Raw genomic sequence first — 27,147 nt, 5'->3', positions numbered from 1 at the left:
CTTTGCCAGCCAAAATCTGATTCATTGTGGGCTGTGTCCCCCACTTTACCTGGGGCAGAGGGCTCACCCAGCCGCCCCAGCCTGCAGCCCCCCCCAGGTCCCGCTACTGTTTCTTCCAGAGTGGGAGACGGGCACCAGGATTCTGGGCTGGAAACACAGTCTCTGTCCACGTTTTCTCTGACCTGCCTTAAAGTGTCTTCCCCTGTCCCCCGGGTCCCTGAACAGTTTATTTTGGCAGTTTCTGCCAGCTACTTGCTGCTTTTAGAGAAGATTTTGCAGTTCCCTCCCTAATCCTCCATTTTGGAAAGTCTTCCTTGCTGCTGTTTTATATTCCATCCTTCCCAGCAGCTTGAGTCCTGCCGTGGGTCCCCGTGGGCTTGGGTCTGTGTCTGGATCCAGGTGGGCTCTGTCTCACTGCTGTGAAGGATTTTATAGTCTGTGTCCCCGGTGAGAGGTGGGAGGGATCCCAGCTGCCTCTGGGCACTTCCCGAGCTGCGTGGACTGAGTGAGGGGAGGGGAGGAGACTGGCGGGTCCAGGACGGAGGTTTCCTGCCTGATATTTTTCTTTCTTTAATTCAGCATTTGTGGGATCCTTCTCCAGTCTCCACCTTCCTCCAGGGTTCTGAACAAGTGAGAATTTGTCTGTTTTTTCACTGACTCTCTGGGGAGAGGTTTTCGGTGGCTGTCTTACGTGGCCATGTTGATGACGTCACTCTGGTTCTTCCTCTTTAGGTGGAGGTTGGGGGAGAATTCCCCCACTGTTGTTGAGTCGCCCCTCCTAGTCCCTTGCTGTCCTAGCTGAAGGAATTTGAAACCACATCACTCCCCGTTGTGAAGTTTTTTTTTTTTTTCTGTAGAAACTTTAATTTCTAATTTCTACCTTTTTGTTTTTATTTTTTAACAGTTTGACTTATTCTTGGCAATAAGCCATGGGTGGGGTATTTTGAGAGAAAACACTGCCTGAATTCCTTTCAGTGCATGTACAGCATGAAGGAAGAGGGTTTTCTTTAGAACATGTTTCCAAGGTCTGTCTTCCGTGTTCCTCTGAGAATGTGTCATGAGGTGACGAATGTGGACAGCGTCCTAGTTTCTGACCGGAGGAAAGTGTAGGGATGTGAGAGAAGGCAGCTCAGGGATGCTCAGTCCGAGACGCGAGCAGAGCCTCAGGCAGGCCGCAGCTGCTGGGAGACCCCAGTGTCTGTCTTGAGCCCAGAACATTCTTTTTTTAACAATGAAACCTCTCTGGCTTTTAAAATACCATGTTTTAGCTTCCAAAACAGGAAGAGGTTGTCAAGGAGCCAAAAACATCCTGGAAATGAGTCCTCGGGGGTCTGTGTCAAGGAGTGTGATTTAGCAACACACTGAATTAACCCCAAGAGCCCCGGGGGCAGTGAGGGGGGCTGCTGACCGGCGTCTGCCCATTGTCCACATGGTGGGGGTGGGACAAGGTGCCTGCCCATGCCAGGAGACTCCTCACATCAGATCCCCTCGGGGGTGGGGGTGGGGGGCTCTAAACTGTGAACTGCATGGCCGACTCCTCCCTGCCCTCCCAACCCCAGGTTCCCTTGCCTGGGTACTTGGGCTGGGTGGCCAGGGGACGAGGCGGGGGTCATAGAGCAGGTGCCATCTCACCTTCAGTGGCGTCTTGTACATGGTAAGCAGGTTTGACTTGCCAACCCAGTAACCTCTGGGAGGCCCATTCATTTAACAAAGGAGGGAGCTACAAGTATCATTTTGCAGGATTGTAGGGTATTCTCTGCCGTGGACTGGCTCAGCTTCCTCTTGTGTGAAGCATTCCAGGCTGTGCGGTTTCCTTCAGGGCGTGGAGGTGATCAGAGCTGGCCGTCACCTGGCCACTTTGTTTTCTGTTTCCTCAAAACAAAGAGACAAAATCCTCGTTCCTTAAGATTTGTAACTGCCCATCCGTCCATTCATTTGCTCAGCAGGTGTGAGTGGGGCACCTCCAGCACGCACCAGGCTTTGAGGCTACGGTGGAGTAGCACCGACACCACCCGTCCCTGACTTTAGGAAGCTTGGGGTGGGGAGCAGCCCCACAAAGCACAGACGCTACAGAGCCCATCGCTTTGTCTTTCTCGCTGTGGTTGCATTTTAAGTTCCATCAACACTGGTGGGCCCAGAGCTTGTGGCCAGTTTCCAGGCACTCCTTCTTCATGCTTTCCCTCTCCAGACTCCATTGGCTAAATATGGGGACCTACTAGATCCAGATACCCTTTGGATGAACCCCTCGCCTCTGAACTCCCACAACTTTCTCTCTGGAACAGGTGGACTTGATGACACGGTGTCCCTCTGTCCAGACCTGCTGTCTCAGTCCCTGGAATCTGAACCAGGACACGGCAGCGGTCTGCGGGGAGAGGTGGGTGCAGTGGCAAGTGCACTGTGAAGGAGGGGCTGCCCCTCCTCAGGAGAACAGAGACTTGGGATTTTCTGACTTGGGAATGGCTGGCGCCGAGTGAGGGCCTGGACAGGTGTGCATACAGCAGGGTGGCCTGGGGGGTGTCAGGGGCCACCACTCAGACTCAGGCCTTCTGTCTGTGCTGAGTCATCTCTCGTGCTCGGTAAAGCAGACTGCACCTTAACCTGCTCTTGCAAAGATGGACTTTGCAGAACTTTGTCCTTTCTAAGCAGACACATGAAGGAATGACAAAACAGGTTCCAAGTTTTCCGGTCCCTCCTCCAGGTAGGTATCTCTGAATGACCCAGATGTTATCCCATTGAGTCTTTCCTCTTTCCTAGCCACTCTCCTTTGACCCTGACATGTGCTGGGTCACATGGTTCCAAAGACACCCGGGACCCAGACTCAGTTCTGCCTGGTGGCTGCAGACACAGCACAAACCACAGCCATCTCCCTAGCCTTGGCCTTGGGTGTCTGGGCATTGAAGTGGCCTTGGTGTGTAAGGTGGAAGGTGCCCTCTGCTCCACCGGAACCAGCAGGCTAACGCTCGAGTGCCTGTGTCCCTGCGGTGCACACAGACAGCAACTGTTCTCTCTCTGTATTGGGAAGCTGTTGTAGTGGACACCTGGTTCTTTTTATGCCCAACGTCCACCCATGTCTCCCTCGGTCCTTTCTGGAGGCTGGGTCCCCCCACACGCACCTTACCTTTTATCCTATCCCTAGGAGTAGGCTCCAGTTGGCTTAAGCAGATCTGCATATCCCACTTCCTTGGTCACAGTGACTGGATTGCAAACGGGCCAACAAGAGAGAAACTTCCAGAAGATTTACTCACCAGACCTCTCTCATTCCCTGGTCAGTGTAGGGGGACATGAAGGATCTGGCACCATGTGAGTTTGGTGTGGGGTGTGGAAGGAGGCACCACATGAGGCTGAGAATAGAGCCAACTGCAGAGAGGGCAAAGCTGGCAGAGGATTTGGGGCTGTTCTAGTTTGCTAATGCTGCCAGGAAGCAAAACACCAGAAACGGATTGGCTTTTATAAAGGGGGTTTATTTGGTTACACAGTTACAGTCTTAAGGCCATAAAGTGTCCAAGGTAACACATCAACAATCGGTGCCTTCACTGGAGGATGGCCAATGGTGTCCAGAAAACCTCTGTCAGCTGGGAAGGCATATGGCTGGCTTCTGCTCTGGAGTTCTGGTTTCAAAACGCCTTTCTCTCAGGATGTTCCTCTCTAGGCTTCAGCTTCTCTCCAAAATGTCATTCTCAGTTGCTGTTGGGGCATTTGTCCTCTCTTAGCTTCTCTTGAGCAATCAAAAGACGTCTCCAAAATGTCTCTGTAAACTGCAGCTCCTCTGTCCACTCCCGTGCATTCTTCAGTGTCCCTCTTGGCTGTAGCAAGCTTGCTTCTTCTGTCTGAGCTTATATAGTGCTCCAGTAAACTAATCAAGGCCCATGCTGAATGGGCAGGGCCACACCTCCATGGAAATTATCCAATGAAAGATCTGACCCACAGTTGAGTGGTCACATCTCCATGGAAACATCCAGTCAAAAGTCTCCAATATGTTTCCTGCCCACACAAGACTGCATCAAAGATAATGGCATTTTGGGGGACATAATACATCCAAACCAGCACAGGGGCCTTGGGAGCATTGTTAGTGTTACTGGATCAAGCCTTACTTGAAGCTGACATTACCTCTGAACTTCTGTTACCTGAGGTAATAAATACCCTTCATTGTTAAAACTGGTTGGGATAGGTTTTCCTGACACTTATGATAAAAGAATCCTAATGGATTCGACTGTCTGTTCTCTTCGCAGCATCCCTGGCTTTCTCCTGGCCTGCCCCATGTTTATTAGGCAATCAGTAAATCTTTGCTGAGCACCCAAAAGCGTATAAATTAATTTATTGGTGTCGGGAGAGTTTGGAGAATGAGAGTCAAAAAGGAGATAATCACTTGTCTCTAAAGACCTTAAGACTGAGAGGGTGGATTCAGTCATTCAAAAACACTTATTGAGTGCCTGCTGTGTGCCCAGGCAGTTCTGAGGGTGGTGGAGCTGACTGTGGTCTACCACATGGATGGGACCATTGCCTTCCAGAAGCCTACATTCTAAGGAGGCAGGGAGACAAGCAATAGGCAGATGGACATATAAACAAGAAGAGTATTAGATACTGCTAAGAGCTATGCAGAGAATTAAAATAGGCCATCATAGTTTGGGTTCAAATGGAGAAAGATATTCTACCATCTCTCTCCCAGTGAATACTATGAAAAGCCCTGGACAGAATGCATGGGGCTGCTATCTGAGGATGCTTAGTAAATGGTAGCAGGCAAATTTGGGGAGGAAACCAAAATTTAAAATACCACCAAAACTAGTGGCAAGTTTCCCATTTTCTTTTCTCTGTGGCTCCTGCCCTGGACTCAAAGACAATCTGAGGCCCAGAATGGCACACAGGATGCAGACAGAAACAGTTCCAACTGAAGCCTTCTGATCCTGGCCCAAGGGTCAGAGAGGTGTGGGGAGCCCCTGTTCATTTGTCTTTCCTCCTCTCCTGCCACAGCCTGCAGGCTGTCTAGTGACAGCAGTAGCAGCAAAGGCAGTGGCAGCTGGGCAGGTGCCTAAAACTCTGAGGAAAGGAATCTCTTTGACCAGAGGAAACATGGTCCCAAGAGCATGGGATGGAGGAAACACCGTTACTTTTCTACCCTCTCTCTGTTCTATCCTCTTGCTTTTTTGGCCCTGGAGATAAACATTGTTGCAGGAAATGCACAGCAGAGAAGGAAACTAAAACCCTGGCTTTCTAGCCAGAAGTTCAAAGGGGGTTCTCCTGGGAGATGTAAAGTGTTGGGGAGATCATAGTGAAGAGGGAGCTCAAGAAAGTGATCCCGTAAAGTAGTGTATGAATGCCTGGACTCATCCCTAAGTGGACCCTAAACAGCATGCCAAAAGCTTTCAGAATTGAACTACAGGGTTCCAGACTGGTCCCAGAGCCAAGAATAGCAAACACACTGGACAGATCAAATAGCACCACAGAGCCTTGAAAACTGAGCCACTATGGAGCCAGAGCTCAGAAAAGCAGATAGGAACCCCAAACTCTTGATATTTGAATATCCAGGAGAGTCTCAACATTTCTCAAGGGAGAAGACAAAAAGACAATCAAGAGATACCAACTTGAAGATGACAGTTGTTGGAACTGAGACATTAAAGTGTTGCAAATATGCTCCAAGAAGTAAGGGCAAACCCTCCTGAAATGAATAGAAAGACAGACAAATAGATGATACCAAAAAAAAAAAAAAGCCAAAATGAAAATTTAGAAATAAAAAATATAGTAACCGTTCAGATGACAGAGGAAAGAGTCAGTGAACTTAAAGGTAAATCAATATAAGATGTCCAATATGAGCAACAGAGAATAAATAGACTAAAAAACAATTAACAGATCCTCAGGAACCTGTGGGACAATACCAAAAAGTCAAACATCCATGTCATCAGAGTCCCAGAAGAAGAAAAGTGTGTACTGTAGGAAAAAATTTTTGAGGAAATAATGGCTGAAAATTTCTCCAATTTAGAGAAAGACAAAATTACAGATTAAGAAGCTCAACAAGATCCATGCCTGGCTGTATCATAATCAAATTGTTAAAACTAAAGATAGAGAAAAAAATCTTGAAAGCCACCAGGAAAAAAATGCATTGCATATAGAGAACAGCAATTTGAATGACTATGGATTTCTTATCAGAAACTATAGAGGCCAGGAGGTAGTGGAGCAGCATCTTTAAAGTGCCGAAAGAAAAGAAAAAAAAATCAACCCAGAACTCTATATTCTACAAAGAGAAAGAAAAACTATCAACCCAGAATTCTAAATCCACCAAAAATATCTTCAGGAATGAAGGTGAAATAAAGACATTCTCAGATGAAAGAAAACTGAGAGAAGGCATTACCAACAGACCCGCTCCAAAAGAAACGCTAAAGGACGTTCTTCAGACAGAAGGAAAATGATACCAGAGGGGGCTTGGAACTTTAGGAATGAAGGAACAGCAGCAGAAATAGTAACTATTTGGATAAATATAATAGATTATATTTTCCTCTCAAGTTCTTTGAGATTTGTATGAGGTTGAAAGCAAAAATGGTAAGTGTCTGATGGGGTTTTGAATTAATGTGAATATAACACATGACAGCTATGACTTAAAGGCAAGAAGGTAAAGGGACTAGTGATGGTGAGGTTTCTACATTCCACTTGAGGTAGTAAATATTAATTCTGAGTAGATTGTGAAAATTCACTATGTATATTTTTCTTCCCAGAGCAACTTCTAAACAAATAATATGAGATATAGCCAAAAACTCAATAAATGAAATGGAACACTAAAAATATTGAAAAAATCCAAAAGAATGAAGGAAAGTAAAAACAGAGGAATGAAATACAGAGCAAACAAATAGAAAACAAAAAATAAAATGGGAAATGTAAATCCAAGATACCAGTAATTATATTAAATGTAAATGGTCTAAACACCCCAGTAAAAGGCAGCAATTTTCAAATGGATTTTTCAAAAAGACCAAACTATGTCACATTCCCCACCACTACCACCACATACACATAAACATTATAAATATAGTGATATGGATAAGTTAGGAGTAAAATGATGGAAAACTATACCACACAAGCATCAACTATATTATAATATGCATGCAAACATATTTATAAGCAAGTGTAACTTGCATAAATTGTTGGTGGGAATAAAAATTGCTCAATCAACTTTGGAAAACAGTTTGACGTTATCTGCTAAGAACACATACTATGTGACCACACCTCCATTCCCAATAAAAATGCATACATGCATGTACAGAGATATGTTCTACAATGCTCATAGCATTATTGTAACATTCATAATTACCCTAAATGTAAAATGGACAAATACAGTGTAGTACATTCATGCAATGGAATACTACAGAGCTGTCCGTAACTATAGCATCACATAACAACCTTGATGAGACTCACAAACACAGTGTCAAGAGATAGAAGTCAGATGTGACAGAACTCACACTGACCCCGTCCAATGACAGGCAAAGCCAACTGTGGGTTAGAAGTCAGGGGAGTGCTTACGTCTGCAGTGGGAGGGAGAAATGACTGGGAGGTGACTGGCGTTGTATTTCTTGATCTTGACAGGGGATTCATGGTCTGTCGATTTTGTGTAATTTTTCTGTGTGTTAGACGTCAACAAAATCAATTTTTTTAAATTGGGATGAAAATACTAACCAGAGAAGGTGTGGTCTTGCTGTGGAAAGGAAAGACAGCCAGAAGAGAAGTGATTTCAGGATTCGAATTAGATAAACAAGTACTTAGTGAGCGTGTGCCATACCCCCGGCCACCCCAGATGCTTCCCTAGACCTTGCTTAGTCCTCCCCAGCTCACAAATGAAAAACGGGCACCCCCAGTCAGCAGTGCCAGGCGCCGTCTACTGGGGTGTCAGGACAAGCCTCTAAGCCCAGCTCCAGGCAGTGGGGTCCAGGAGAACCTCCTGCCGGGCCTGGCCCTCCCCACGGCTGGTTCCAGCCTTTGACCTTGCTCCAAGGGCGTCCACATCCGCAGCCCCTGAGATGCCTCGACTGGCCAGAAGGCGAAGATGCTCGCAGCTCTGACCGCCGTCCCCCAACCCCCGGGACCTCTGCACCTCCAGTGCACTCTGTATCCTTGTAGGCAGCCGAGTCCCTGTGCTGCGCTTTGTCACATTTGGCCAAATGTAAACGTTTAAAGCATCCCAGTTTCTGATAGCCTTGTTCCCATCACATCTTCACTTCTTACTTCACTGACTGCCTCGCTGGGTGAAGGGGTGTGGGTCCCAAAGCCCCCGAGGCCCTGGCTTCTGTTATTTCCTCTGTTTCACAGACAAGAAACTGGCCGGAGGATGACGGTTTTCCTTCTTACTCTACCTTAAGATCTGCGCCCGCTGCGGGTTTCCCGTGGTCAGGTCCGAGGTGTCCCACCGCCCTGGAGAGTGGCCCAGTGCTTCTGTCAGCCTTTACAAGAGGTGGTAAGGGCTGGAATTCCTGGGAAATGCCTGCTTTGTTGGGGGGATCGTGTAAAAAGGTGGGGCCGATGGCTGGTGGGGTTGGGGCAGCGCCTCCTTCCAGGGGACGGGCTGCTCCCCACCTGGAGCGGGCCCTGGATTCCCTGCTCTTGCTCCTGAACGAAGCTGCTTGCTCCCCAGGCCTCTCGTCGGCCACCCCGAGTGTGATCCCCCCGCGCCCTGTCCACACCGGGGAGCAGGTTCCCAGGTGGCCGCTGAGGCCGGGCTGGGGGGCGGGGGCGGGCAGAGGGGCCGCGAGCCCTGGGCCGCATGTGGGGCGCCTCTGCCGGGCGGGGCGGGAAGCGAGGGCGGGAGAGGGCGCGGTGCCAGAGGGCGCGGGGAGCCAGGAAGGAACCGCCGGGCCGAGCCGGCTCCTGGCCGCCAGGCTGCGGGGTGGGCGCCGGGGAGGGAGGGGCCGCGGGGTCCCCGCCCGGGGCTGGGCCCGGGGGTGCGGGTGGGCGCCGCCCTGGCCGGGGAGGAGCCGCCGGGTGCGTCCGGCGCGGGGGACCCCTCGCGCGCCCTCTGGGAGGACCCCGAGGCTCGTCGGGGGAAGGGCAGGGGGTCCGGCCCGGGGCGCCCCAGTTTCGCCGCCGCCGACGCGGGACCTGCCGGGCGGTCCTGCCCTCCGCGGCGACGTCGGCGGGTGTGTCCCCGGGAGGCTATTTGAGGGCCGGGCGGGCGCGGCGCAGTGAGGGCGGGCAGGGCGACAGCATGGCCTCCCGGGACCCGCCCGCCACCACCTTCGCGGGGCCCGACGTGCCCTCCGGGGTCGCGCTGCTCACGACCATCCCCTTCGCCTTCATCGTGCCTGAGCTGGTGAGCCCCGCGGTGGGCGGAGGGGAGGGAGGCGGGCGGGCCACCACCTGGGGAGGGACAGGGACAGGGCCGGGGCCGGGGCAGGAGAACAGGAGGGGTCCCGGGGCGAGACCCAGGGAGGGACCCAGCCAGGCAGCTGGGGGGCTGGGGGCACCGCGGCTGAGACAGGGGCCCGGGCAGGGGCCCGGGGAGGGGGCCGGGCTGGTTGGGCCGCCTGCAGCGCCCGGTGGTCCCCACCCCCCTGGGCTGGGAGCCGGGGAGCGGGGGGTGCTGTTCCCCAGAACCAGCCCTGTCCGGCTGGGTGCTGAGCGTTTCCTTTCTCCAAAGCAAATGCCCCTGGGGGCGGGGGTCTCCGGGTTCTCCGGAAGGTGTCGGAGGGCTGGTCGGACAGGATTTCTTTCCTGACGCTCAGAAAAGGGGGTCTGGCCCCCGAGGGGAGGTCTCCCAGGTTGTCTTAGTTGTCAGGTTGGCTGACATTGAACTTTGGCTCATGGCACCCGCCAGGCAAGGTGGCGAATGACAGTGTCTGCCATAAAAGAGCGGGAGGCTCCCAGGGCAGGCCAGGGCCTGTCGCGGCCGCCCTGGGGCGTGTCCCCGTCCGCAGCAGGCGCTCGAGTGCCCCTTTTCCTGACGGGGAGACGGAGCCGGCGCCATCAGGGCGAAGGCAGGGCTTTGCGGTGTCTCGGGAACACCTTCCGGAACACCTGGCTCCCCGTGATCCTTTCCCGCCTGGGAGGCGGCCCCTCAAGCGCCCTTTGGGCTCCCCGGCTAAAGGGCGCCCGCTGATGTCCACGAGAAAGGGAAGCCGGCGGGGCGGGCTGCCTGGCCTGGCCGCAGCTGAAACCCCACCCGAGCGGCAGGTTTCTGCCAGGGCTGCCCAGGGACTCAGCACGGGCGTGGCGCCAGACCCACATTTTTGAGCGTTTTGTTTTGAGGGAATCATAGAATGATGGGGGAGTTGCGAGGATGGTGCAGTGAGGCCACGTGTGCCCTCACCAGTGTCCCCAGGGGTCACATCTTACATAATTATAGCACGACGTCAAGACACGGCCACGGTGTCCGACTCGGCCAGTGTGTGCGCTCGTCTGCGCCGACTTATCGAGCAGTGGGTTCCTCAACCAGCAGCTCGCCACGGAGGACCCCTCGGGCCGCCCTTGCTGACCCCTGCCGCCCCCAGCCCCACTGACGCGCCCCTCTCTGTGGCCTTGTCGCCCCGAGGGGTGACGTGGCAGCACGGGTGGCGGCCCCTGGCCCAGTGCCCTGACATCCTCCCAGGCCCTGGCGCCTGCAGTGGTTGCTCCTTTGTTGGCTGAGCTCTGCTCCCTGGCGCGGAGGCACCGTGTCGTCCCCTCGCGGCTGAGGGGCACCGGGGCTGTTCCTGGCTCACGGCTGTTGCGGATCGGGCGTCCGGGCGCCTGCGTGGATGGAGCCTCCATCTCCGGGATGAAGGCCCGGGTGGCCAGCGGGGGCCTGGCATCCTGCCGTTGGGCCCCCAGAGCAGCTGTGGCACATCTCATTCCCACCACAACACAAGGCTTTAACAGTGCGATTCAGATTTTATTTCAGTTCTTGTTGAATTCAGATTTGTCATTTGAAAGTAGTGTTAATTTCAAAACATAATCTCCAAGTGTGAGAAACTTTTGAATTGAGAGATTTTAAGATGGGAGCAGACATTCATTTGTTCCTTCTTTGTTCCCTCTTTCATTCATTCAGCCAGTGAGCCTGGGTGCCGCAGCCTGGGCTCCAGGGACAGGTGTGATTCGTGACCTGAGCTCCGGGGACAGTTGTGACCTGTGACCTGAGCTCTGGGGACAGGTGTGACTCGTGGCCTTAGCTCTAGGGACAGGTGTGACTCGTGACCAGGTCCCGTGCTCGCAGACCCACCTGCACCTGTGGGTGCAAGTTCCCCAGGCACCTTTCTTACAAATGACCATGACTGAGGGGTGTCTTACAGATAGAATCCAAGAAAGTCCTTTAACTTTAACCTGTTCACTGGTTAACTTGTTGATTAGCTTTTGACTGAATAAAAAGAAACAGCCAAGAATATTTCTAGAGAGTCGCTAGTTAAAAGGTGTAACAATTCACACACTGTTTGGTGCTCGATGTTTTACTCTGAACTTCTTAAGCCGCCTGGGCATGGGCAGGGAAGGAACTGCTCCGAAGCGCTTAGAAGCACCTTCCAGGATCTTCCAGCTCAGAAAGTTCATCCTTATGTCTTATCTGAAGCCCCAGTTTCATCTTAATTTTTGCCTGTTTGGAACCTGCAGACCCTACAGAGGAGTCTCCCAGACCCCCGGGGTCAGCTCTGCTTTGGGGGAGCCGCACACAAGGGGGTGATGAAGGGGGTGAGGCAGGAGTGACGCAGCTGGCACCGTGGACATGTGGCAAGCAGGAGGCCGGGGCACGGGGCGGTGGTGCCACGAGTGCCCAGCGGCTGCAGGAGCCAGCAGGGCCGACAGGAGGGGCCTGGAAGCCTCGAGGGGCTTGGGTGGAGAGAGTAGTGGGTGCACATCAGCCCAGGGCTGACAACAAACAGGAAGGCACCTGGAAAGGGACGATGCTCCCCTCTTGAAGCCGTGGTCCATCTATCGGGCATTCGCTAAACACCTGGTCCACGCCAAGCCCGGGGGACACAGATGATGAGACAGACGAGTCCCACCCTCCGGGGTGTAAGGTCCGAGGAGGGAGGCAGTGAATGGGGGGGAAGACAAACGAGAGGCCTGTCTGGGAGAGGAAACTGCGGCCGCCGTAGGTACTTCACACAGAGGGGCTTCGATGTAGGGGTTGGAAGCTGAGAGCAGAGGGGAGCTGCCACGAGCCACGCCCCGAGAGTTGGGGGGACGGGGGCAGGCGTGGAGGCTCTCGAAGCCTGGAGGAAGCTCTGCCTGGCTGCTGTGAGGCCAGTGGTCAGCTCCAGAGGAGGGGATCCAGGGAGCTGGTTCTGGGGTGTAGGAGGAGCTGGGGCTGGAGCCCACCACCACCCCTCTGGAGTGACCTGAGGGGAGCTGGGAAACCCCTTCGGGTCTCCCTCCAGCCCCATCCATCTCCAGAACCCCACAAGGACCTGGCCACTGCTGGCCCTGGGCAGTGTGTTTTGCAGGGTCCGTCCCCTGTCCTGGGTCAGCGGGGAGCTGAGGCACTGGGGGCGACTGGGCAGCTGCCTCCGCATGGCCCCTTCCTCCCGTGTCCCCACTTCAGTCCTGTCCCCGGCCGTCCAGCCAACCCACAGCCTTCCACGGATCAGCGGCCTCTCTCAGTTCAGCCAAGACAAGACAAGCAAACTCACTTCTAGAAAGCCTGCCACCCCAGAGCCCTGCGGGAAATGCCTGGGTGCTCCTAAGAGGGGCTCAGGGAGGGCCTGGCTCATTCGGACCCATTGGACTGCGGGGGACCCAGATAAGGAGGCTCAGAGATAAGAGGTGCTCTCCGGGCACTTCCTTCTCACCACTGCAGCTGGCACCTGCCCAGGGCCTTACAGCTGGAGACCTTTCCCCTGGGGCAGGGCAGGGCTGGGTGGCAGTGGGAAACTGGGACAGGGTGCCTGTCAGGCCAAAGACCAAGTGGTGACAGGGCCCGGGCCAGTGACCGCCTCTCAGCTGTCCCTCCCTCGCGCCATCCATCCCTTACCTGTCTGCAGCCGTCAGCCCCGGGGTCGCCTGAAGAGAGCTCAGCTGTCACCCCCAGGCCTGGCCCCCAGGCAAGGCCACCTCACCCACGGTCCTCAGTGAGCGCCCCGAGACCTGAGCTGCACCTGCAAGAGACCAGGGGAGGCTCGGGGGCCCCAGCCTCTTCCCACCTACTCCAAAGAGACCCTCCCCAGCCCCGGTCCCTGCACCGTGGGTGGACCCCTCTCTGCCCCGGGACTGCTGCAGGGGACGGGGGTGGGGCTGTCTCGGTTTGAACGTTTCCTCCCTCAGTACGTCTTTTGTGGAACGCTTACTGGGTGCTGGGGCAGTGGGGTGTCCAGGTGGGGAAAGCCCCTCATCGGCTGCTGGAGGGAAGGTGCCCCCGAGCTGGAGACCTTCTGGATGGAGTGGGGGGTTCCAGGCTCCAGAAGGCTATTGGGGTGCCCCGGGTGTGGGCAGGGGAGGCAGCCCAGAGCCCCTGCCCACCCCTCCTGAGGAGCCAGCCCCGTGCCAGCCCCACACCAGCCTGGGGACGAGAGCTCCAGGCACAGTCCAGGGCTCTGGGTCGGGCGGAGGCACGAGTGTGACCTTAGGGTCCCCAAGGGGCTGTGAACTTGCTAACTGGGGTGGCCACCGCAGGAGGGGCCTGGTCTGCACCCCCAGGGTCTGGTGCAAGGTGGGCTGAGGTGCAGGAGCAGCTGGGACAGGTCATGGTTCTTGGTGCCCAGTGACAGGTGTCGGGGCCTCCTGGGGAAGGCGGAGGGACAGGGGCCAGAGCTGCGGGCGACGCCGGAGCCAAGGGGCGGGGAGGGCCCCCCGAGTCAGGCCGGGGCTCGCGGGGACTCCCGGGGCGTGTGGAGGGACACATTATCAGCAACGGTGACAGAGGGGGGCAGGGCAGGGGCCAGGCCTGTCCGCGGGGCCGGGGAACAGGGCCACGTTTGCCTCTAGACGTCTTTCTGGAATGTCCCAGCTTCTCTTAAGCACATCACAAAAAGAAAGTAAAAAATGTTTAGCTTTTAAAGTGCTCTTCCAAAGGCGGCAAGAAGGAAAAGCCCTTTAGACTTTGGATGGACGCAGATATTTTCCTCGTCCAGTTTCATGTGACATCGTAAAAGCGGTGCCATTTGGGCCGTAAAGCTCAGGGCCGGCCCGGGGGAGCGCAGGAAAGCGGGGGCCACGTGCCCCGCTGACTCACCGGCCCCGCCGCGCCCTTCCTGCCCCTCCCGGCCCTCGGAGGGGCCGGCGCTGCCCTCTCGGCGTGTTGCCAGCCTGTCGGGGGCACGGGGGCCCCTGGGGGCGCGTGCTCTGCGAGGAGCCGCCGTGGCGGGGACTGGCCAGCACGCTGTTCCGGAGTGGCCGGGTCAGCCAGGGGCCCCAGGGGCGGCCGGGCCAGCGTCTCCTGCCCACCTTGAAGCCTCAGAGGACCCGGACGCGGCCATGCAGTGTCTGGGCACGTCCTTGATGGGATGACACCGTCCCCCGGGGTCTGGGATGCCCGCCCAGCCTGCCACCCCAGAGGCCTCCGGGGACGGGGCTCTGCCCCTCAGGGCCGGCTCCATCCCTGGACAGAGGGGATGGACGCTGCCAAGAAGCTGCCCCAGGGAGGCCCCCAGTCAGGAGGGCCTGTCAGAGGCACCCGCTTCCCAAGGTGGCCTCGTGTCCTTGGCCCCCCAAGTGGCGGGCGAGGGAGGGAGGAGGGGTTGGGGGGCACCGGCTAAGGCAGAGGCCCTCGGCTGCGGAGGGACGGCAGTCAGGGCCAGCTCCCCGCTTGGGCTCTGATCCACAGGAAGAAGTGTTTTTCCTGGCAGCCAAGTCCACATATACGTGTGAGTGTGCAGAGATTTCCGGAAACGGCGTGGCCCTTTGCGGTGGGCACTGCCCACCTGCCACGCTGAGTATCTGGGGCTCTTTGGTGCCCACCGTGCAGGTCTCAGGCCCCTCAGGTCCCCACCTGCAGTTTCCCCGTTTGCAGCCCCAGACGTGGGGTGGGACAGGGACAGCCCCAGGGAGCTCATGGCTGAACCAAAGGGCGACGGCCTCTGTCATATCGGGGATGCCCAGTGTGCGGGCAGCTTCCACGGTGGCTCTGTGGCCGCACGGTGCCCCCCACCCCACATCGTCGCTCTGACACCGCCTGGGACAGAGCAGGGCCACCTCCCTGCGTCTCCCCCTTAGGCACGAGGAACCCTTTCCCCAGGCCCTCGGGGGCCCCCCTGCACCTCACCGACATGTCCCCAGCCTCTGCACGAGGGGGTGCCTTGAGCCCCTGGCTGCCCTCCCTCCCGCCTCTGAGACACTTGGGGAGTTTGTTCAGACAACAGCTTGGAAGGGAAAGGGGGATCAGCTGGCCCCTGGCGGGCCCCCCACAAGGCCTGACGATGGTCCCCAACATTGGGGCTGTAACCCCGGCCATGAAAGGACAGGAGGCCACGTGGAGACGTGCAGCAGGTACAGAGGGGAGCACGAGGTGTTGCTCGCCAGGGTTCTGCACCCTAAAAGGACCTAGCACCCGTATTGCTGTCGTGGTTGGTGCTAGTTTTACAATGGAGTTTAAACTTGGGGTTGAAAAACAACAGCATCTCTCATGCCCGCCCTGCAGTTTCCACATGGGACGTTACAGGCAAACCTGCCTTGGAGACCTTTGGGGGTGACACGCAGCTCCTGGGGTGCCTTCCCAGGCCGTGGCCGCCGGGCACCGGGCTCACCTGTTTGGGGGGATGTGACTCAGTGCGTTTTGCACAGGAGCTGCTTGGGGGGTCCAGAGCACGGCCCCAGTGGGGGTCTCGTCTTGTTACCCCTTTTAAAGGGTGCGCAGTGGCCCTGAGACCCCAGCCTTAGCACAGGCAGTGGATCGCCAAGTGCAGAAGCCTCTGATGTCAGAGGAAGCCCTGAGCGGACCCCAGTTCACTCTGGGGGTGAGGGGCCTGCGGCAGGGTCCACCGGCCTCATGCTCGGGGATCACGTCCTCCAAAAGACCAGTCTCTTCCCACTTGCAGGGTTTAGGGGGTCGCCATTGCCCAGCAGCTCCTTCCTCTTTAAACCTAAAAGTTGTGCGTGGGGGTTGGGGAAGCAGGGGTGCCCTCCGCGCGGGCGGCATGGCTGGTCCCGGGGCCGCGTTTCGGGAGGGTCTGGACGTCGACCGACACACGCGTGGTTTTCTTCTCCTCCTGTGTAACCCGGGGCGCGCTGGGCCTGCTGGGCTGTGCCTTTAGCAGTCTTGGGGGTTGTTCCATTTTGGTCTAGGAAGCATTTCCTCGTTCCTTTTGAAGGCGCAGAGGAAATGACGTCTGTCCGTTTGCAGGCGTGATCGAGTTAAGTGGCCCTGTGGGTGGACATTGAGTGCAAACAGGCCGCAGTGGACAGCCCTGTACATTCATTATATCGATCAGGCGCAGTATTTGTAGGACAGAGTCCTAAAAGCAAAATCAAAGAGTAAACATCGTCAGTATCGCCAAAATAACAGAGCGGTTGATGGTCTGGTTATTTGATCTGGGGCCACAGTAGACGTAGGAGGTCTGTGAGTCCCAGGTTTATAGAAACATTTTTAGTGTGGACACAGGTGGATTTTCCCGGCTGAGCACAGCTCTCGGCTGTGCCCCGAAACGGTGTCCCGCTGCCCGGCCGACTGGGCCCCCGGTGCCCGGAATTGGACCCCCACTCCCCCGGGAGGACAGGCCTGGGCACGGTCCCCTCTGGTCTTTCTCCTGGAACTGGTGGCTCCGTCCCTGAAAAGGCTTCTCTTTATCCCTCTTCCCACCCAGGAATCTTCAGTGCGTCTCCACCGTCCGGCACATTGCAAATGGCAGGTTTGACACGCACAGCCCGTCCCCCACACTCACCAAATGCCGGAGTCGCGACCCCCCTCCTTTCCTTGCTGGGTGGGGACACTGAGGCACAGACGAGTTGAGCGACCCGCCCCGGGGGCAGAGCCGGGACTCAGACCCAGGAGAACGAGGCCCCGGCTGTGCGGGTCGGGGTGGGAGAGCGTGAAGCAGAGGTGCTCTCGGGGCCCGTCCTGGCTGCGCCCCAGAATCATCCGGGGACGGCCCCTGTTCAGTGGGGAGCCCGGGGCCGGGAAGCCCCAGGCAGCTCTCAGCTCCCCGGAGGGCCGCAGCCGTCGCCAGGACCCGGAGGGCTGCTGCCGTCGCTTCAGAAGCTCCTCTGCCCTTCTGGGCAGTTTTCACGATAATAAGCGTCGCCCACAAGTCACCAACGGGCTTTTAATCAAGTCTCATTTCCAACGTCGTTGATACATTCCAGTCCATCCGTTGTCCTCCTTGGAAGTCCCAGCTGCCTGGCTCTGGCCGCAGGGGCCTCCTGGTTCTTCTGATGCGACCCCAAGAGCCTCCAGGGCTTCCTCAGTGTCGGGGTGTCGGGGCATCCCCGCTCGGGAGCCGGCCATCCCTCCCAGCCCCCCGCCGGCCGTTTCTCCAGTTCCTCCGCTCTAGTTCTTTAACCCGCTTTCTACACGTGAAGGAGCTGGCGGAGGAGCAGTGACCGACCCGCGGCGTGCCCTCCCGTCCCCAGCGACCCCGCGCGTCCTGTTGCAGCCTTTGGAGGATGCGCCGCCGCGTCGCCTGGGCTTGCTCGTAAGGGAAAGACCCTGCAGCGTCCACTGGAGACGCCTTCCTCTAAATGTCTAACTGTGCTAAAATATTTCTCCACTTTGAGAGTCAGTTCCAACCATCTAAAAATATCTCCTGCTCTTGGGCGATAAGAAAGGCAGAGTAAAATTAGGTTGCCAGAAAAATTTGGAAAGCAAAATATGAGTTAAAAAAAAAAAGAAGTGAAGGGAATCACACAAGGTTCTCCTACCTGCGAGGCTCCACCCTTGGCTGTTGAGGCAGAAGCAAGACAACCTGCTCTGCCGGGTTTCAGTCCACCTGGAGCTGGTGCTTGGCCCTGGCCCTTCCACTGTGGAGGGAAGTGGAAATGAAAAGTAATAGCAAGCCTGGGCTCACCATCGATTACACAACACTAAAGCCGTTTCAGAAGCTCCCCGTGCAATTCGAGTCACTTCCCGAGCCCTCAGAGGCCCTTGGCTTCTCCTAGGGTGCAAGGCGGGGACAGGGGTCCCCAAAGCAGGCCTGGAGCAGGGGGCAGAGAGCTGCAGATGGGCCCTGTGGGGCTGGGGCTGCCACGAGACCCCGGCATCTGGAACCCAGCCCGCAGTGCCCTGCTGAGCCCCTAGCGCATCAAGGTGCCCCTGCCCTCAGGGGGAGACCTCCAGGTGCCTGAAACCATGCCCAGCTCCGGCGGGCGCTGCCTGCGTGGCCTCCGTCCCCTGCCTTGAGTGGCGGAGAACAAGTGCAGAGATACACTTAGTGTGCACGTGGGGTGCCGGCCCGAGCAGCCTCTGCTGCCAGGAGGAAGCAGGGAACCCCCCTTGCAAGCACCGACAGAGGCTCGGGAGGCTCAGGGGCCCAAGGCTGGGCGCAGGTGAGCTGGCGGTGAGCACTGTGAGCCCGTGCTCCTCCCAGGTCTCTCCTCTCCATCTGGGGGCCCAGAGGACATTGGAATCGTCACCCAGATGAAATGGGCGATCAGCACAAATGGATTTTATAAACTGTAAAGCACCCAGGATGAGTAAGGCAGGGGAGATGTTATCAGACATTTATTCAATCGGGGCTCCCAGAGCCACCCCCCAGCTGCCCTGCTCTGGCCCCTGGAATTCAGCAATGATGGCCGGACCTGAGCGTGTGGAGCTGTCACTCGATCCCGAGTGCCACCAGCCAGCCCTCGAGGTGACCACACGGGCAGACTTCCTGCACTTCCCATGGCACCCAGCGGCCTCAGCCTGCCCCTCCTCAGGGGAAAGCCGCCCCATCCACTCACAGGAGCCCTACAGCCGGGCCTCCATGTTCACTGGAGACAGTGTCTAAGGCCTGGGGAGTTTGCTCCCAGAGCTGGGGTTCTCAGGGGTGGCTTCTGGGGGCGTTTGCCAGCCCTGGGGGCGGGGCGGGGGGAAGGGGGCGAGCTGAGCAGCGGAGGAAGAGAGAACAGGGAGAACTTAGGAGTGAGCCCTGGGCCCCTGGAGGGGAAGCTGCCTCTCGCTGTCTTCTCACCCCAGAAACGGCCACCCCCCAGCATCCTGGGCCCCAGGGATCCTGAACTTTGAACAAGGAGCTTTGAGGCCTCAGAACTCTGAAAGCTAACCACGCGCTCCCTGGGATTCCAGTTATCATTTTATTATTTGAGACAACACAAAATCCCCACACATGCTGAAATGCAGGTCAGGTTTTTTTCTGATTGGAAAGTTCTGTTTAAATTCACCAACGCTGATCTCTATCACTTTTCTTCAAGCACCTGCTTAGTCTGCTAAGCAAATCGGGCACCTGTCAGGGCTCCCTGTCCTAACAGCCCCGGCTGCCCCAGACTAAAGCTTCTCACCCACAAGTGATCCCGCTCACAGTCACGGTGTTGGAAATCAGTAGCATCAGAGAGCCCCTCCCCAACACACACAGTCACACACACTCACAAACCCTCCACCCTTGGTGCCAGGTACAGTGTTGGGAGGGTTGCGAATGAGTTGAATTAACTCACAGGAATGATCAGCATTTCCTCAACTCTCAGAAGCATTTGAGTTTTAACCACAGGGACCTGGTGACCTCAACTAAGTCTTAATTTGGTGGCATCTTAGGCAGTGGCAAAACAAAAGGGAAACTTTACACTTAGGGGAAGATGGTTTGGCACTCGTCGTCCTTGTCCAGAGCTCTGGCCACACAGTCGCCCCCGGGAGCCTCCGGTGACGTCTCGCCTCCTCTCCATGTCCTCTCCGCGCGGGCTCCCAGCTCTCTGCACGCTCAGCGGGAGAGACAGCACCCATGGGAGCTGCATGGGGACGGGGTGATGGTCTGTTTCTCTGCACTGGTCCCAGGAAGCCCAGGGTAATAGCCATGAAAAGCCGCCCCTGAGTGCGTGCACCTTGCAGCCGGGTGGGAGAGAATGAGTCGTCTGGTCCCGACACCCATGAGCTCATGGACAGATGTCACTGAGCCTGGGGGAGACAGGCAGACACGAGGGGGGCAGCAGGAGCCCAAACTGCGGAGTCAGGCTAACAGGGCTGCAGTGATGGGTTGTCAGACGCCGAGTCCAAGGTGGACACCAGGCGGGTGAATAGAAAGACATCCACGCTCAGCACAGCTGTCACCAGAGCTCCAACCGCAGACTCGGGGACAGAGGAGATCTTCACAGCAGCCAGTGGCAGGGGTGGAGCCCCACGAAGGGACGAGTCACAGGAAGCAGCAGGAATGGCCACCGGAATATGACGGAATGACGAGGGAAAAGGCAGAACACAATGGAAAAGTGTCTCAGAAGTGCCGAGAGAAAATAACTGTCAGGAAAACTAGAGACATTTTGCAACAAATCAAACTGACTGCTCCCAGCTTCCCTGCACTAGGGAAACCGCTAACGACTGTGCTGCAGGAAGGAAGGAAAGTCGGTGATGCAGGATCGTCTTCACGACTCGAGGTAGGGAAGGGGTTCTTACAGGGGACGACAAAAGCACAGTTGATAAATGAAAAGATCAACATAGTCAACAACGGAACAATTCAGAACTCAGTTCATCCAAGAGACCACAAAATGCCTGCACCGCATGCTGGTGGGAGGCAGACGCAGTGTTTACAACAGCCGGTGAGATTAAGAGGGAAGAATTCCCACGAAGCAGTAAGGGAAAGAAAACCTAGAAGATATTTGTACCCAAAAAAAAAAATTTCCAAGAAGAGGAAATATAAATGGCCAATAAATATAAGAAAATAAGCACAATCTCATTAGTAAACATTAAAATTAAAATCTAGTGAGATACATAGAAAATGCCAAGGAATTTATTTCTTAGCAGTGAAAAACTAGCAAATAAAATTTGAAATAAGAAATACCATTTATAATAACTCTCCCCAAATGAAATACTTAGGTATAAATATAACAAAATGTGTGTGATCTGTGTGCTAAAAACTACAAATCATTGATAAGTCAAAGAAGACCTTAATAATCGGAGAGACATACCATGTTCATGGATTGAACTTGACCTGGTGAAGACGTCAGTTCCCCCAAGTTGATCTCGGCTTTGTCACACTTCCACCCTAAGCCCCAGGGGGATTCTGGACAGACGATGGCGGTCGAGGCCAGGCAGAGGTCAGGCTGTCTCCCGAGCTGGGCAGGACACTGGGCAGCAGTTTGTCCTTGTCAGACCTTGAGAGCAAGTGCAAGAAAGGAGTCCCCCCATCACCCCAAATTTCCAGGCGTCCCACAGTCTGGCAGCTGCTGCTGCTTTTTCTGTTATTTTACTGCTTTTTAAAAGATGGACATTCCCCGTGGGCCCACTTGGTGTGGACGTTACCGTCTGTGGAGGCCCCTGGGCACCCACCCCTTCCCCACCTGTAACCCTCCCCCAAGGTGCGTCCCTGCTCGGCAGGTGCTCAGGAGTGGGGGGAGCTCTGGAGCGAGTTGGGGCGCCGATGAGATAAGATCGTGCCTGTTGCATTTGAGGGGCTTCAGGGGCTGGGGCAGGACTCGGGTGGGGTTTGGGGGCCTAGGGGGAAAATGTAAGGAGGTGCTCCCTCTCGGGCCAGCACCTGCCAAGGGATCTCCAGGGGGCAGAGGCAGAGAGGGGGTGGAGATGGTTTCTGGGGTCACCAGCCCACGTGTCGCTCAAAAGCTCAGGTTTAATAGGAACAAGGGAGGGAGACTCGCACACGCCCACTGTTCAAGACGTCTGAAACACGGGTTTCTCATGTGAAATGTACTGTCTTAAGCATTAGCTCCTTATTCAGAAATGTTTTAGAAACTGTACCTGCCAACATGCTTTGAGCCAAGGAGCACTTCCTCGGCCCAATTTGGCCAAGGGGTCCTCAATTTGCAGCCCCTTGGGAACCCCTGGCATTTTGTGACCACAGGAGCTGTACGTGGGGGCTGGAGAGGCTGACCCTCTCCCTCTCGCCCTCATGCTCCCCACCCACATCCACCGTAGAGCTGCAACCCAAGCAGAGCAGAGAGGAGGCCCCCGCCAAGAGAACAGCACACGAGGCCCCTTTTCCGTTTCTCTCGCAGGTCTTCGGGTGCTGGGTCTGGATCCTGGTGGCCGCCACGCAGGTGACGCAGCCCTTGCTGCAGGGCTGGGTGCTGTATGTCTCGCTCACCTCCTTCCTCATCTCCCTGATGTTCCTCTTGTCCTACTCGCTGGGATTCTACAAGAAGTACGAGTCCTGGAGGGTCCTGGTAAGAGCCCATGGGCAGCCTCAGGCTGGGTGCTGAGGCGCGGTGGGGGCAGGGACCGGGGGCCCCAGGACTTTGTTTTTTAATGTGTTTATTACTGAACCAAAATTGAAGCCCTCCTCCGACAGAGCAACCTCTTCACCGCGTTCCATGTAAGCACATTCTGGTGTCTCCCCCTAAATTTTACTTATAGTGAAATCACTGGACCAACCCGAAGCAAATACTAGTAGGAAAACACCACCCCAGACTCAAGGCCTTATCGTCCTCACTGCTTCACTCCTCCATGTGTGGATTTAACACAAAATGTGTGTGTAAAGCACGCTGAACAAACAATTTAGGCTGCAGATGCTTTCATTTCGTAGTTGTCATTAATTTTTCCCATGTTGCCACGTCGCACTGACAGCCACTTGTGAGTTTACTGAGCAGTTTAAACGCACCCAGAAGCAGCGAGCACTGTGGCGAGAGCCCGCACGTGACCACGCCCGGCCCCGGCCTTAGCCACACTCGCTGCGGCCAGACCCCTTCCCAGAGCATGTCAAAGCCGACCCCAGACCGCCCACCTCCGTACGCCTCCCGAGAGAGAGCCGGCGTTCTTGGGCACTCCCCGGGGCCCCCCAGACCGGCCCGTGCTCACGCTGCCCGGCGCCCGTTTTGCCGCTGACCCGTCCGGTCCCCGCGGCGGCCTCGCCCTGCACCTGCCTGGCTGGCCGAGGGCTGGCGGGTCCAGGAGCCACCCCTGCCTGTCCCCACCGCGACCCGAGGAAGCGGCCCCCGAGCTCGGAAGCCCAGCGTTGGATTTGTCTGTCTGCTTCCTCCCGGTGTCAGCGCCTTTCTCCTCCTGTCCCGGAATTTTCTGTAAACCGGGCAGCCTTGTGCTGTTTGTCGAGCCCCTGTGTTTCCACCTGGATTGTTCCGGTAGCAATACTGCAAAGAACAGAGGGAGTTTGGGGGTGACGGGTCTTCCCGGACGTCCCTGCGTGGTGCCCACGTGGCGGCCGTGCCTCCGCTCTGCGTTTCAGGACAGCCTGTACCACGGCACGACCGGCATCCTGTACCTGAGCGCAGCCGTGCTCCAGGCCCACGCCACCATCGTCTCCGAGGCCCTGGAGCTGCACAACTACTTCATCAACACCACAGCCTCGGTGAGCGTGACGGCCGCCCGCTCCGAGAGCACAGCGTGGCAGAGGGGCAGCTCCCTGGGGAGCGGGCAGCCGCGAGGACGGGGGTGTGAGCCTGTGTGTGTGAGTGCAGGAGCTTGTGGGTGTGAGTACGTGTGCATGAGTGTGGGAGTGAGTGTGTAGGTGTGCATTGCCTGCGAGTGCGTCCCCCTGAGTGTGAGCAGGTGGCCGAGCTTTTCCAGTGCCCGGGGCCGTGTCCAGGCCTGTCCTCTTCTGTTCTCTCCACTCCGACCTTGTGCCCTCCGACGTCCACTGCACTGTCTTCAGGATAACTCTTTTCCCAAAACACGGGCTGGGACATGTCCGTCCCTCTGTCCAGCTGCAAGTCCGTCAATGGCACCCGCTGCCTGCAGAGTGACACCCAGGCTCCTTGGCACAGCTGAGCTGTCCGTATCCTTTCATTTCATTGACCAGAATCCAGGACAGCTTGGGCCCCGGGACCCACATGGCTGACGGAACCTGAGGGGTCCACATGGGGGGGTGGGACCCCAGCCCCCAGCCCCTGCTGCCCCCTGCCCCCGGCTCGTGGCCACGGCCTCCCTTTCTTGTCCTACCTCAAAAACTGACGCCCAGGCCGGGTCCATGTCCCCCCGCCCCGACCAGCCACGTGTGGCCGGAAGGTCCGCGCCCGGGGCCAAGTGTCCTGCAGGGGCCACCGGTGGGGATGGGGCCGGCGTGGGGCCATGCCTGGGCAGGGGCAGTGGCCCGCTCTAGGCGTCCTGGTGCCTGGAAGAAGAGGGGCGCACAGTGAGATCGTGGGCTTCCCTCTTCCGGAGGCTCCCTGCCCCCCGTGGGCAGTCGAGGGGCTCGGACACCGGCCCCCTTCTCCCGCCAGGTGCGCCCTCGTCTTAGTGGAGACTCCCGAGTGGCTGGAGCAGGGCCCCCCAGGCTGCCCCGGGACGGTGCATGTGCCGCTTCCCGGTGACGCGCATCGCGTGGCCCCTCCGTGCTGTGGGTGACCGCTGGCCGACCACCTCCCTCACGAGGCTGTGCTCCACGGGGCGGGAAGTGTTTCTCCAGCCGCCATCCCATTCGCTGGGGATTTGGGCGTTTGTTCACGGACTCAGCCACGGTGGTCCTTGAAATACAGTCGGTGCTTAAAAGATGTGTGTTGAAGGAAGGAGAGAAGAAAGCGAGGGGAGAGAGGGATGAAGTGAGGCTGGCTGAATGAATGAATGAATGAATGAACAAACTAAAGCAGAGCACAAGGGGAGAAGGGTGAGGTGAGGCTGATGGGGCCTCAGGCATGTGACGCCCTCTGGCCTCTGCCCCGAGGGAAGGGGCTGCAGGATCACCTTTTCCTTGGGGGGCAGTTAGAGGGGCCGGAGGGGACAGGCAGTGACAGGCCCCGGGCCCCAGGGAGCCGGAGCTTGACCGGAGCGGCTGTCCGGCTGGGGGAGAGCAGGCTCGGTAGGACTTCGGGGAACGCATTCCCGGGCCCTGGGGGTGCTTTGGATGGGGTGGGGGGCTCCACAGGGGCCGTGGGTTCTGACGTGGTTCCCTGGCAGGATGCGCCTATGGGTTGGTGGGAAAACATCTGGAAGTCAGTCTGAGCCCCCGAGAGCTGGGGGTGCTTCCGGAGCATTCCAGGGGAGCAGACACGCGGGCTCAGCATGGTCAGTCAGGGAGACAGAGGACGAGCCGGGGGTGACGGCCGGGGCAGGGGAGCACATGGCACCAGGGCTGCCTGGCACGGAGAGCTCCAGAGTCCAGGCTGATGGGGCTGCCCGGCGGGGGGTTGCTGCCCCCAGGAGGCAGGAGTGGGGGGCTCAGCCCTTCCCAGCACCCACCGACGCCCTCTCCTTCCAGTTCTTCGCCTTCATCACCACCCTGCTCTACATCCTCCACGCCTTCAGCATCTACTACCACTGAGGCACGGGGGACGAGGCCGGCCGGGGGAGCCCTAAAACCCGGGCGACAGGCCCCACAGGTGCTTCTGGACATTGGCCAGCTGGACTGGAGGCGCCCGCGGGGCCCACAGAGCGTCCTGCAGACTGAGATGCCCCTCGTCCTCTCCGTCTGGCCGTCTCCTCCCTGCCTGAAGTCCGGGCACTGGGGTTCCCTTTGGCCTGGGAGAGTCCTCACTCCTGGGGTGACCTGACAGGGAGCGTGACCCCGAAAACCAGTACCCGAAGCCAACGCTGCAGAGAACCCCTGTCCCAGGCTGCACCCCGTCCCGCCGCGTCACCCCGCCCCGTGCGTCACTCCATCACACCACAACACCCCGTCGGGGACGTCACCTCACCGTGGCCTCGTTTTCTGGGACGGAAACACGCCGTCCGCACCTGCGACCTGGTGGAGCCTCGCGCCTCAGTCCACTCCGTGGCTCGGCCTCGGCCCCCCAGGACGCGCCCCCTGCCCCCGCCCCCAACCTTTCCTTCCCATTCTTGGGGTCCAGGGTTGCCCAGAGTCAGCCCTGAGGATAGCTGTGGGGGTGCGTGAGTGACCGTGCAGAACCGTCGGTGAGGCCGGGCTGGGACGGGGGACGGGGCGGCAGGGCAGCCCCTCTCCACACTCAGGCTTCCCGGGCAACCGCGCGGCGTCCAGGCACCCCGAGACCCCCGCCCCAAGGAGGGGGAGCCACCTGGCCCTCCGTGGAGGCGACGGATGACATGCCCGAGGTCTCTCCTGGAGGAAAGCGTTGGGACGGCTCAAGTGGAAGCACCGCATCCTGGGAGGGGGCTCCCCGTGGCCCCCCACCCTCCTTGCCTTCCGCTGCGGGACTTTGCTTTGCCCGCTGAGGCCTCTGGGAAGTGGGGGCCCCAGCTGGGACCGAACGCGCCTGGGGACCGTCTCCAAAAGCTGGCCTCACTCACACCGAAACGGGAAACCCAGGGGCTTCATTTAAAGCAAACGTTTCCCAGAGCGATGCCCTTTGGGGTCCCCTGTGGGGAGGGTCACCTCCTGCCATCGTTCTGCCCTGTCACTTAGAGATGAGGTACATGGTTGTGTGAAAGGGGGCAGCCTCACGGCCTCGGCGCCTTCCGGAACTGACTCGGGTTTGCTCTGCCCTGGGCGGCCGGGGGCCCGGGGGGTCCCCGAGAGGAAACCGGCTCCGCTGCCCTGCACTGCTCGCTCTCCCGTCCCCCCATCGCTTATCGCCTGGCAGCTGTCTGGGGGCTACTGTCCCAGAGTCACCCAGTAGCCACATCCAAATAAAAGTTGTTTGTACAGTAAAGAACTATCGGCTGGGTGGCTTTCGTCGTTAGCCTTTGGAACTGGCCCATTACTCTGCAGGGCCGACCCTGCTCCGCTGAAAAGGCCCCTTGGGGGACTTCGGGGCCGGGTCGTCCCCAGGGCTCTGGGTGCCACTGCCCCTTCATGAGGGCAGTTTGGGTGACGTTTCAGGGCCCAAACCCGCACTGGCCTGGTGGGTTGTGGGTGTCGGCCATGGGGGGAGAGGCTTCCGCAGGAGGTGAGCAGCCAGCCCGGCCACCAGCACGGACCCCACTCACGGGCCGGACCCCCACGCACAGCCGTCCTGTCCCCGCTGCCCCCCAAGGCCTCACCCGGTGCCGAGGAACAGCAGCCCTCTCCTGGCCGCCCGGCCCACCCCCTCCCACCCCCACCCAGCTCACCTGCCCCCGCCCAGCCCCTGTGCCCACCTGTGCTGCCGCCCCACATGCCACCTTCTCCCACCTGTGGCCTCCATCGAGGGCCGTCCAGGACCCCGTCTCCCAGCTTCACAGGGGCCCCGGCAGGAGGACACCTGAGAGGCCCCGCAGACCCCGTGCTTCTCTGCCTGCCCCCGTCTCAGGGTCTGCTCTTGGGGGGTTCACGTGAAGGTACCCCACCCCCGAGGCCCTCCTGCCTGCACGGGGCCCGCACGCCGGGAGGCCGAGCCCCT

The 27,147-nt window shown here is 57.8% G+C and overlaps 1 protein-coding gene across 1 annotated transcript; it reads left to right on the top strand.

Moving 5' to 3' along the window:
• Positions 1 to 9,143: 9,143 nt before the first annotated feature.
• Positions 9,144 to 26,473, top strand: MALL (mal, T cell differentiation protein like). Its single transcript, XM_037807735.1, has 4 exons — positions 9,144 to 9,283; positions 21,958 to 22,125; positions 23,142 to 23,264; positions 25,110 to 26,473. The coding sequence occupies exons 1-4, from the start codon at positions 9,179 to 9,181 to the stop codon at positions 25,170 to 25,172; spliced, it is 459 nt and encodes a 152-aa protein (XP_037663663.1). The 5' UTR covers positions 9,144 to 9,178; the 3' UTR covers positions 25,173 to 26,473.
• The last annotated feature ends 674 nt before the right edge of the window (positions 26,474 to 27,147 follow it).

This window comes from Choloepus didactylus, chromosome 17 (assembly GCF_015220235.1).
Source record: "Choloepus didactylus isolate mChoDid1 chromosome 17, mChoDid1.pri, whole genome shotgun sequence".
Lineage (NCBI taxonomy): Eukaryota > Metazoa > Chordata > Mammalia > Pilosa > Megalonychidae > Choloepus > Choloepus didactylus.
Note: the sequence above shows the minus strand (reverse complement) of the source record. Positions and strands in the feature narration are given on the sequence as shown.